Here is a 12168-nt window from a genome sequence, read left to right on the forward strand (position 1 = left end):
TCGCTCTCAGAGTATCCAGAATGTGCAGGGCACTCCGGCAAATCAATTGGGAAAATCGCACAATTCGGTAGAGAAACGGACACGAGAATTGAACAGATGTTTCACAGAGGCTATCCAAATAGCCCTCAAACATACAGAAAGGACGCTGCGCTCCACCCGTCACAGGGAAGTGAAAATTTCTGAAAAGCCACAGGAGAGAAAGTGGTTCTGATTCCAACGGCGGTCGGTGCGGTGCCTTGTCTCAGACTAAACCTTTGCAGGCACAAGTATAAAGTGGAAAAACTGCCCGGCAGACAGTGATTTGAAGGCATCAGAGGACAAGCAGACACAGGCAGACACGGGGAAGACTGTGCCCTGGAGAGATTGGTCTGAGGGCAAAGCCCAGTCCTTGCCACAGCTGCAGCTAGAATGCTGGGGAGCGGGCACCCGTCCAGGCACAGGGGCAGGTCGTGGGGTTCGGGGCCCCACCTCAGACAGGTGCAGCCAGAATGCAGGGGAGCGGGCTGCCGTCCAGGCACAGGGGCAGGTCGTGGGGTTCGGGGCCCCACCTCAGACAGGTGCAGCCAGAATGCAGGGGAGCGGGCTGCCGTCCAGGCACAGGGGCAGGTCGTGGGGTTCGGGGCCCCACCTCAGACAGGTGCAGCCAGAATGCAGGGGAGCGGGCTGCCGTCCAGGCACAGGGGCAGGTCGTGGGGTTCAAGGTCCTCCCTCAGTCAGTGCAGACCAGCGACGAGGCCAGGGTGCTGCGTCACGACCTTTATACAACGTGTGTCGGGCCGACCTGCAGACTGAAATCAGCCAGGTGGGGACAGAAATCGTAATGCACTGAACGTACCAAGGTAAGTGTTGTGTGTGAAGACGTTTCAGCCACGTAAGAACACACACAACGTGTGTATGGAAGGGTAACATGTGTGTGCCACCTGCTCATAACATATGTATGGTGTTAGATTACAGTACAAATGTTTTTCCTGTGAGCAGTGCGGTCAAACAGTTTGGAGATGGTCCTGGCCAATGCTGTGTGACAACGGACGAAAACGAGCTGCTGAGACTGAAAGGACAGATGTAAAACTGTCACTAATGCAGACGACACAAGCACGTACGATGAAAAGGCAGCGGAATCCACACAGCCCTTAGAACCAGCAAGAACAGCAGCAGGGGCTCCAAACAAACCCAGGAAGCAGTCGTGTTCCGCTGTGTCAGCAGAAACCTGCTAAGAACGCGTCATCGAAAACGAGGCACGATTCACAGCAACCCAAGGACTTTCCGAAGAAAGAAAGCCCAAGAAACGGCAACTCCGGCAACGGACCTGAAAGGGCTCCGAGTGTCTGGAGAAAACCGCCTTCGGGGGCGGGCCGGCACCGTGGACGCCACGCTACGCCTGCCCGCCCTGCCCACACTGCCCCCGCACCCAGCCCTCCACCGTCAGCAGGGCCTTCCAAGGGCTGGGCGGGGGTCACCTTCCCCCTGCTCCCCCAGCACACACCCGGGCACACACCCACGGTCCAGAAGCAGCAGCAGGGTCGCCTGTCTCCTGTCTGCAGGCAGGACGCAGGCAGAGGCCAGAGCGGAGCTGCCCTGGAATGAGCTTAACTGGGCTGAGTTGGGCTGAGCTGGGCTGGGCTGAGCTGAGCTGGACTGAACTGGGCTGAACTGGAATGAGCTAGCTAAGTGGGTTGGGCTTGGCTGAGTGGAGCTGAGCTGATCTGAACTGAGCTGGGCTGAACTGGGATTAGCTGGGTGGGTTGGGCTGAGCTGGGCTGTTCTGGACTGAACTAGGCTGAACTGGGCTGGGCTAGGCTGGGCTGGGCTGGGCTGAACTGGGCTGAGCTGAGCTGAGCTGAGCTGGGCTGAACTGGGCTGAGCTGATCTGAGCTGAAATGGAATGAGCTGGGTTGGGCTTGGCTGAGTGGAGCTGAGCTGAACTTGACTTAGCTGGGCTGGGTTGAGCTGATCTGAACTGAGCTGGGCTGAACTGGGATTAGCTGGGCTGGGTTGGTTGAGCTGGGCTGTTCTGGACTGAACTAGGCTGAACTGGGCTGGGCTGGGCTGGGCTGGGCTGAACTGGGCTGAGCTGAGCTGAGCCGAGCTGGGCTGGGCTGGGCTGGGTTGAACTAGAATGAGCTGGGTTGAGCTGGGCTGATCTCAACTGAGGTAGCTGAACTGGGCTTAGCTGGGTTTAGCTGGGCTGAGCTGGGCTGAGCTGGGCTGGTCTGGGCTGGGCTGAACTTGGCTAAACTGGGCTGAACTGAGCTGGGTTGGGCTGAACCAGGCTGGACTGGACTGAGCCAAACTGAGCAAAGCTGAGCTAGGCTGAACTGGCTGGAATGGGCTGAGCCGAACCAAGCTAAGCTTGGCTAGGCTGAGCTGGGCTGGGCTGGGCTAGGCTGAGCTAGGCTGAGCTGGGCTGACCTGAGCTGGTCTGAACTGAACTGGACTGAGCTGTGCTGAACTGGGTTGAACCAGGCTGAACTGGGCTGTGGTAGGCTAAGCTGGACTGAGCTGAACTGGTCTGGTCTGGGCTGCTGGGTTAAGCCAGGCTAAGGTGGCTGTGCTGGGCTGAGCTGGACTGAGCTGGGCCGGCTGAGCTGGGCTGGACTGAATTGTGCTGAGTTGGGCTGAGCTGGGCTGGGCTGAGTTGAACTGGTCTGAGTTGGACCGGGGTGGGCTGAGCTGAGCTGATTTGAACTGGGCTGAACTGAACTGGGCTGAGCTAGGCTGAGCTGGGCTGGACTGAATTGTGCTGAGTTGGACTGAGCAGGGCTAAGATGAGCTGAGCTGGGCTGGGCTGAGTTGAACTGGTCTGAGGTGGACTGGACTGGGCTGAGGTGAGCTGGACTGAGCTGAACTGAACTGGGCTGAGCTAGGCTGAGCTGGGCTGGCCTGAATTGTGCTGAGCTGGGCTAACTGGGCTGAGCTTCACTGAGCTGGGCTGAGCTGGGCTGAGCTGAGCTGGACTGGGCTGGACTGAACTGGGCTGAGTTCAGCTAGGATGGGCTAAGCTGGTCTAAACTGGGCTGGGCTGGGCTGAACTAGGTTGAACTGAACTAGACTAAGCTGGGCTGGGCTGGGCTGGGCTGAACTAGGTTGAGCTGAACTAGGCTAAGCTGGGCTGAGCTGGGCTGGGCTGGGCTGAACTGGGCTGAGCTGAGCTGAACTGGGCTGAGCTGGGCTGGGCTGGGCTGAACTGGGCTGAGCTGAGCTGAACTGGGCTGAGCTGGGCTGAGCTGGGCTGAGCTGCACTGAACTGGGCTGAGCTAGGCTGAGCTAGGCTGAGCTGGGCTGGACTGAATTGTGCTGAGCTAGGATGGACTGAGCTGTCTTGAGCTGAACTGGGCTGGGCTGAGCTGGACTGGGCTGGGCTGAACTGGGCTGAGTTCAGCTGGGATGGGCTAACCTGGGCTAAACTGGGCTGGGCTGGGCTGGGTTGGGCTGGGCTGAACTGGGCTGAACTAGGTTGCACTGAACTAGGCTAAGCTGGGCTGGGCTGGGCTGAGCTGGGCTGAACTGGGCTGAGCTGGGCTGAACTGGGCTGAGCTGAGCTGAACTGGGCTGACCTGGGCTGAGCTGGGCTGAACTGGGCTGAGCTGAACTGGGCTGAGTTCAGCTAGGATGGGCTAAGCTGGGCTAAACTGGGCTGGGCTGGGCTGGGCTGGGCTAGGCTGGGTTGGGCTGGGCTGGGCTGGGCTGAACTAGGTTGCACTGAACTAGGCTAAGCTGGGCTGGGCTGGGCTGAGCTGGGCTGAACTGGGCTGAGCAGAGCTGAACTGGGCTGACCTGGGCTGAGCTGGGCTGAACTGGGCTGAGCTGGGCTGAGCTGGGCTGAGTTCAGGTGGGATGGGCTAAGCTGGGCTAAACTGGGCTGAGCTGGGCTCAGCTAGGCTGAGCTGGGCTGGGCTGAATTGTGCTGAGCTAGGCTGGACTGAGCTGGCCTGAGCTGAACTGGGCTGGGCTGAACTGGGCTCAGTTCAGCTACGATGGGCTAAGCTGGGCTAAACTGGGCTGGGCTGGGCTGGGCTGGGCTGAACCAGGTTAAACTGAACTAGGCTAAGCTGGACTGAGCTGGCCTCAGCTGAACTGGGCTGGGCTGAGTTGGCCTGTACTGGGTTGGGCTGAGCTAAAGTGGGTTCAGCTAGTTGGTTTGGTCTCCTGAATCAGGCTTCAGCGAGTCAAGCAGGGTGTACTGTTTTGCCAGGTCCAGCGGCCAAGGTCAGTGAGGCTACATTGAATGGGACTGAGCAGGTACGACAAGCCTGGCTGGCAGGCTGAGCCAAACGGAGCTGAAGGATTTTGGTGGAGTTTGTGGACTGAACTCAGATGAGTTAGCCTGCTCGAAATCGGGTCTCCTGGGCTGACGTGGGCCAGGCCGGACCAAGGCGGACTCCCGTGACCTGAGCTGGTCTGAATCAGCAGAGCTAGTGAGGCTGGGTGTGGAGCGGGTTAGTATCACTGCTCTCGGCCGTCCTGACGCGAGGCCACGTGGACTGGTCGGTCTCACCGGACCGAGGGGGCAGCGTGGACAATGACCTGGGGTCTGGGCTCCGGGGAGGAGTCACCACCTGGGGGAGTGGGGGAGGACTGATCCGGGCTCTGCTATGAATGGGGCCTGTAGTCGGGCTCCCTGGAGCCTCCGCAGGTCAGGACACGAGTCAGACACCTCTGCTCCCCGAGAACCCCACGTTCCTGCCACTCAGGGCTGCGGGCAGGGTGTCCTGGCCAAAGGTAAGAACACCCCTGCTTCTGGCAGGGACACAGGGGTTCGTGGGAGGGCGTTGCTAGCAGACTCGGGGAACAAGAGTCCAAAATGAGCATCTGCCCCCTGAGGCTGGAGAAGGGGTCCCCGTGCGCCCCTCCACCCGACCACCCCGCTCTGCCCCACACTTCTCCCCCTCAGACTCCGCCGGTCGGCACTGACACTGCCTCTGCCCCCACAGCCTCCATCCAGGCCCCCCTCGTCTTCCCCTTGGCCACCTGCTGCAAAGGCACCGTCGCCACTGCCCCGTCCGTGACACTGGGCTGCCTGGTCACGGGCTACTTCCCGATGCCGGTGACCGTGACCTGGGATGCGGGGTCCCTGAACAAGAGCGCCGTGACCCTCCCCGCCACCCTCCAGGAGACCTCTGGCCTCTACACCACCACCAGCCACGTGACCGTCTGGGGCGAGTGGGCCAAACAGAAGTTCACCTGCAGTGTGGCTCACGCGGAGTCCCCCACCATCAACAAGACCGTCAGTGGTGAGCCACGGTCGGGCTGGAGGGGGGGCAGGCGTGGCGGGAGCGGCTAGGAGAGGAGGAAGGCGCCTGGGCGGGCACGTGGGTGTCGTGGGCTCAGGGGGCTGACGCCACGCTGCCACCTTCACCCCTAGCGTGTGCCATGAACTTCATTCCCCCCACCGTGAAGCTCTTCCACTCCTCGTGTGACCCCCTCGGTGACCCCGGTAGCACCATCCAGCTCCTGTGCCTCATCTCCGGCTACGTCCCAGGTGACATGGAGGTCACCTGGCTGGTGGATGGGCAGAAGGCCACGAACATATTCCCATACGCTGCCCCTGGCAGGCAGGAGGGCAAGGTGACCTCCACCCACAGCGAGCTCAACATCACGCAGGGCAATCGGGTGCTTTTGCTTTTCCGTACAGCACAAAGAATTCTTTTGATAAATAGATTTTGTTTTTTAATTTATTGAAGTACAGTTGACGCACAACATTCTGGTGGCTTTGGGCGTGGAGCACGGGGATGGGACAGTCTGTGCACTATAAACGGCTCACACCCGTGTGCCACGTTTGTTGCGAACGATGAGCCAATGTGAGCGGATTACGGCTGAGTAAAGTCCGGAGTTCACAGTAAGGTCCACCCCTAGTAGGTTCTCTGAGCCTGCACCCTGTCCGCGGTGCTGCCCCGGTCAGCCTGCTGTTCAGGCTGCTGTCCTCGTGTTTCCCCCACTACCGTTTCCTACAGAAGAATCGCCCGGCCCGAAGATCCCCTCTGCCCCACCCGTTCCTTCCTCCCTCCCCCCAAACGCCCGGCAACCGCTGACCTTCTCGCCGTCACACTACATGTGCTGTCCCCCACATCACGCAGTGCGGATGGTACAGCGTGTAGCCTTCTCCAGCTGCTCCCTCCCCTCAGGCCACACGGGCCGGCACGCGGCCCACATGTGCCCACGGGGTGCTGACTGTAGGGCTTCTCGGCACGAACAGACCTTCCAGTGGCCCTGCCACGAGGAGGGCAGGTGTGTGTGCTGGCCTGGCAGCCCGAGCCCTCCTCCACCTTCTGTAAGAAAGAATATCATGTCGTCCAAGGTCACTTTGCTTGAAAGAGGCACCCCCGGCGGGGGGAGATGGTCGGCACCATCCAGGTGAGGGTACTACACAAATACCTCATATGCCTGCACATAATATTGCATATACACAGTAAGCATCTGCAGGCGCCTGGAAGCAGGTGCCCATAAGGGGAGGGGAGGGGTTGCTGAGACGCTGTGGCAACAAGTCAGGCTGGAACGAGCCAGGCCCCGGGCCAGGCTGGTGTCTCACGGCTGCCCTGGACGACCACCACCGCAGGCTCTGACGCCGCGGGTCGGGGAGAGGCCCCTGGAAGGGACATCCGTGAACACCTCCAAAGTATCTCTTTGTTCTTGTAACCACACGGTGAATGTTTCTGAAAGCCAAACCCAGAGCTCAGCGTGATGGTTGAAAAGCGTCAACACTAGGTAATTTCATCGCCTCACCAACTTTTCTGTGAAAGGATTATTCTGGAAAGGACGGGCCTTGCAAACCTAGGCTGGGACAGGTGTGTGGTCTCTGACAAAACCCAGTGCCTGACGGCCCACATCCCACTGCCACGCCCTCGGCAGCCGAGGCAGCCCTCCCCCACACCGATCCGCCACAGCAGGTGCCCCAGAGCCCCGTGATGACCCCACGAGGGACAGCGACCGGCACCACGCCAGGGGCACTGCATGGGGACCAGGGGAGGGAATTAGCTGTCCAAGGGAAGTACGATGTGCCACTTTGTCTTGCCAAAACCCTTCCTTTAGAGGTGCCTGGGGCCCCATGTCCCTAACGCACGGTAGCCGGGACACCCTCGAGGGTTTTGCCAAACGCATCGGTTCCGGTGATCTGACCAGAGTTGTGTAGATGGATGTGCTTCTTGAGCAGCCAGGGGCCCACAGCTTGCAGAGGACCCTAACTGCCGGGCACCGCGAGAGGGGGCCAGGCTGCGGGAGCCCGGAGTGTGGGGTGCACGCTCCCTTCACCGACGCTGTGACCGATGGCATTTGCAAAGTGGCCACTGCAGTATTTCCAGGACCACGGGCTCCTCCATCACCTTGCCCTGCCCCACGCAGGGGGCGGGGGTCTGCTCCCCTCCCCAGAAGCCCAAGGGTCTCTGTGAACTCCGTGGGGATGGGGGCACAGAAGGGTCATTGCTGGATTCCTAAGATCAGGACCTAAGGAGACATGGCTTCTCGTGGGAGTCAGGCCCTGGGCCCAGTGCAGCCGTCCAGCTACGGCCAAGGTGCCATTCTGGGGAGCCCCGGGGACCGAGCGGGCCGGACCCACCCAGCCAAGGCCCCAGACCCTAGGAGGGGCCCAGAGCCCTCGCTCACATGAGTGTGAGCAGGGCAGAGAGCCTCGCACCACAGGCCGAGGGCTCCAGGCACACCCACAGCCCAGCAGGCCCGGATTGGTACTTGGGCGTGGTGCGGAGGCGTCCCCATCGAGGCCTAACACCGCAGGAAGCGGCAGCCTGGGGTGCACACTGTGGTTGTCCAAACACAGGGGCTGAGGGTTCACGGCCCCCTTGCACGGGCAGCACAGGGACCACAGGGTCTCTCAGCTACAGGGACATTTTCAGGTCCGGTGACCACCATGAACTCTGTCCCTGCACATCAGGCTTCTGTCTGTCCTCTAGGGTAGTAGCTTCCCTCTGACCATGGGCAGATGACCGTGACCGTGGCTGAAGCCAGAGGAAGACAGCGTCCCACCAGGGAGGCCACACTGCTGAGTGGACGGGACAAGGCCCAGGGCAGGGCCTCAGGCTATGGGTGGGTCAACCTGTGCCCACACCACACGCCCAGGTGAGAGCGGGGTTCCTGTGCCCTCCTTTGGGACCCCAGCCACCCCCCACAGCCCACCCCCGCACACTCAGGCCCTCTGAGACAGAAAGTACCCAGAAGAAAAGGGAACTTCAGGAAGCGTGTCGCAGAGCCACCTAGTTTCAATCCTGTTCTTAGTCTTCCCACGGCTGCCTGGGGGCTAGGAAGGGGGCTATGGGCACAGAGCTCAGCCACAAGGAGCCACATGTGCCAGGGGCCAGAGCCGTAAGGGCCGAGGTGCTGGGGCCAGCCTTCCATCGTCCCAGCCCTTGGTGAGTAGGCTCCGCACGGAGAGAGGGCGGCGTGGGGGCAGCAGAAGCAGCACAGGAGCCAAGGAGAGACGGGGCCCCACGGAGGGGCCGGAGCAGCCAGCATGGGGGACACAGGCTGCCTGGGGGCCAGGGCACCGGCCAGGGCAGGGACGAGGGAAGCATGGGCAGGAGCGCCCACGCCAACATCGCTGGACGCACCGGACATGGCAACTGGGCCTTCAAGGAACATGATGGCCATGGTGGGCCTGAGGCCTGCCCTTTGCCATCTGTGCTGGGAGCCCAGGGCTGGGCTAGACTGAGCTACTGCAGGACCAAGGCCGACATGGACAGACAGGCCTAAGGTGAGGGCACAGGGAGAGGCCGGCCCAGCACAGGGGAAGAAGAGGACCCCAGATGGCCCGAGGGTCCTGTCCCGGACACTGGGGCTGGCTCTGGCCCCAGGCCAGGGTCAGAGGTGCTGGCCATGGGGTCCTGGACTGCAGCAGATGAGCAGGGACAGAGCACGAGGGGCTTGCAGGGGCTCCCGTGTGCTCTCCCCTGCACAGGGGCAGACGGTCAGGAGCCAAACCTGGGCTAAGGAGTCTGGGATGGGCAGCTGAGACCGGGGCAGCCCTAAGAACACACAGTAGTTGCGGGCTGAGCTCGCCTGTGGGGGAGAAGTCATGGGGCAGCAAGGGCAGAAAGCAGCTGTGGTCCATTAGCTCCAAGGACCAGTGGTGGAGTTTGTGTAGGTGAGCAGGGGAAGGGGGAGAACAGAAGGGGCAGGGGGAGAACAGGAGGGACAGGGGGCTGCCCCAGGAGCTCCCAGGCAGAACACAAAACTTGTGCAGGGAGCAGGGGCAGGGGCAGGGCAGGAGGGTCAGGGGGAGAGCAGGAGAGGCAGGGAGAGAGCAAGAGGGGCAGGAGGAGATCGGGAGAGGTAAGGGGGAGAGCAGGATGGGCAAGGGGAGAGCAGAGAACACACAGAGCTTGTCAGGTGAGCAGGGGCAGGGGGGGCAGGGCAAGAGTGGCAGGGGGAGAGCAGGAGAGGCAGGGCTACCCCCAGGAGCTCAGGGGACCAGGCAGAGCTTTGGAGGATGAGTAGGGGGTTGGGAGAGAAGGAGGAGCAGTGGGAGAACAGGAGGGGCAGGGGAAGAGCAGGAGGGGCAGGGGAGAGCAGGAGGGTAGGGGCAGGGCAGGAGGGGCTGGGGGAGGACAGGAGAGTCAGGCCTCCCCAGGAGCTCAGGGGAGCCAGCAGAGCTTCTGCCGGTGAGCAGGGTTCCTGGGAGGGCAGCAGGGGCAGGGGGAGAGCAAGAGGGGTAGGGCTGTCCCAGGAGCTCCCTGGGAGACACAGAGCTGGTACAGGTGAGCAGAGGCAGAGGGCAGGGCAGGAGGAGCAGGGTCGAGGGCAAGAGAGGCAGGACTGCCCCAGAGGCTCAGGGAGCAGGCAGAGCTTGTGAGGGTAAGCAGGGGCAGGGGACGGGCAGGAGATGCAGGGGGTTGCCTCAGGAACTCCCAGGGAGCACACAGAACTGGTACAGGTGAGCAGGGGCAGGGGGCAGGGCAGGAGGGGCAGGGGGAGGGCAGAAGGGCAGGAGCGAGGGCAGGATGGGCAGTGTTGTCCCCAGGAGCTCCCAGGGAGCACACAGAACTGGTACAGGTGAGCAGAGGCAGCGGAAGGACAGCAGGGGCAGGGGGAGAGCAGAAGGGACAGACAGCTGCCACAGGAGCTCCAGGGAGCACACAGAGCTGGTACAGGTAAGCAGGGGCAGGAGAAGGACAGCAGGGGCAGGTGGAGAGCAGAAGGGACAGGCAGCTGCCATAGGAGCTCCAGGGAGCACACAGAGCTGGTACAGGTGAGCAGGGGCAGGGGGCAGGGCAGTAGGGACAGGGGGCTGGGCAGGAGGGGCAGGGCCACCCACAGGAGTTCAGGGAGCAGGCAGAGCTTATGAGGGTGAGTAGGGGAGGGGAGGGCAGGAGGGCAGGGGGAGAGCAGAAGGCACAGGCACTGCCCCATGAGCTCCCAGGGAGCATAAAGAGCTGGTACAGGTGAGCAGAGGCAGGGGAAGGACAGCAGGGGCAGGGGGAGAGCAGAAGGGACAGACAGCTGCCACAGGAGCTCCAGGGAGCACACAGAGCTGATACAGGTGAGCAGGGGCAGGGGGCAAAGCAGGAGGGGCAGGGTGGAGGGCAGGAGAGGCAAGGTTGCCCCAGGAGCTCAAGGGAGCAGGCAGAGCTTGTGAGGGTGAGCAGGGCCAGGGAGAGGGCAGGAGGGGCAGGGGGACGTCATGAGAGGCAGGGGGAGAACGGAAGAGGCAGGGGAAGAATAGGAGGGACAGGGGGCTGCCCCAGGAGCTCCCAGGCAGCACACAAAGCTGGCATAGGGAGCAGAGGCAGGGGGCAGGGTAGGAGGGGCAGTGGGGAGAACAGAGGGGGAAGAGGAGAGCAGAAGGGATAGAGAGGGAGCAAGAGGGGCAGGAGGAGAGCAGGAGGGGTTGAGAGAGAGCAGGAGGAGCAAGGGGAGAGCAGGAGGGACAGGGTTGCCCCAGGAGTTCCCAGGGAGCACACAGAGGTGGTACAGGTGTGCAGGGGCAGGGGGCAGGGCAAGAGGGGCAGGGGGAGAGCAGGAGAGGCAGGGCTGCACCAGAAGCTCAGGGGAGCAGGCAGAGCTTGTGAGGATGAGCAGGGGTTGGGAGGGCAGGAGGGGCAGAGGGAGAACAAGAGGGGCAGGGCTGCCCCAGGAGCTCCCAGGGAGCACACAGAGTCAGTACAGGAGAGCAGGGGCAGGGGCAGGGCAGGAGGGGCAGGTGGAAGGCAGGTGGGGCAGGATTGCCCCAGGAGCTCAGGGGAGCAGCCAGAGCATGTGAGGGTGAGCAGGGGTTGGGAGGGAAGGAGGAGCAGGGAGAGAGCAAGAGGGGCATGGAGAGGGTAAAAGGGGAAGATAGAGGACAAGAGGGGCTGGAGAGTGGGCAGGAGGGGCAAGGGGGAGAGAAAGAGGAGTAGGGCTGCCCCCAGGAACTCCCTGGGAGCACAAGGAGCTGGTACAGGTGAGGAGGGGCAGGGGGCAGGGCAAGAGGGGCAGGGGCAAGGGCAGGAGGGGCAGGGGGAAGGACAAGAGGGGCTGGAGAGTGGGCAGGAGGAGCAGGGGAGGGCAGGAAGGGCAGGAGGGAGGACAAGAGGGGCTGGAGAGTGGGCAGGAGGGGCAAGGGGGGAGGGCAGGAGGGGCAGGGGAGAGAAATACATGTAGGGCTGCCCCAGGAACTCCCTGGGAGCACACAGAGCTGGTACAGGTGAGTAGGGGTAGGGGGCAGGGCAAGACGGGCAGAGGGGAGGGCAGGAGAGGCAGGGCTGCACCATGAGCTCAGGGGAGCAGGCAGAGCTTGTGAGGGTGAGCAGAGGCGGGGGGACGGCAAGAGGGGCAGGGGCTGCTGTGGGGCAGGGTTGCTTCCGACAAGCTGTAGGCAGGAGGACACAGTGACCCTGGACTGTCCCCAGGGACCTGAGCTGAGAGAGCTTCCTGCAGCAGGCAGGGTTCTGGTGAGGTCTGGAGTCTGCAGGGGCTCGGGGGTGGGAGTTCTGGCCAGGAGGTGCTGAGGGCGGCAGGGCAGGGGGAGGTTAGGAGTGCTGCAGGGCAGGGGAGCTGAGGCCTGAACTGGCAGGACCAGGTCTCAGACATGCAGAGGCAAGAAGCTAGAAGGATCCAAGGCCTGGGCTCAGCATGAGGGGCCAGGCAAAGGGGTGGGGGCAGGTGGAGGAGCTCCTAGGAGAAGGTGAACCAATGGGGAACACAGACTGCTCGGAGCTACCACCAGGCCAGGAGCTCAGGGCAGCA

At 62.5% G+C, this 12168-nt stretch overlaps 1 gene segment (V, D, J or C); it reads left to right on the forward strand.

The window, feature by feature from the left end:
• Positions 1–4574: 4574 nt before the first annotated feature.
• Positions 4575–8697, forward strand: LOC128772847 (immunoglobulin heavy constant epsilon-like). The segment is given in 3 exon segments: positions 4575–5231; positions 5363–5631; positions 8488–8697. Coding segments are annotated over 3 exon segments (909 nt in total).
• The last annotated feature ends 3471 nt before the right edge of the window (positions 8698–12168 follow it).

The sequence above is a fragment of the Panthera pardus genome, unplaced genomic scaffold, assembly GCF_024362965.1.
Source record: "Panthera pardus isolate Hobbes unplaced genomic scaffold, ASM2436296v1 HiC_scaffold_24, whole genome shotgun sequence".
Lineage (NCBI taxonomy): Eukaryota > Metazoa > Chordata > Mammalia > Carnivora > Felidae > Panthera > Panthera pardus.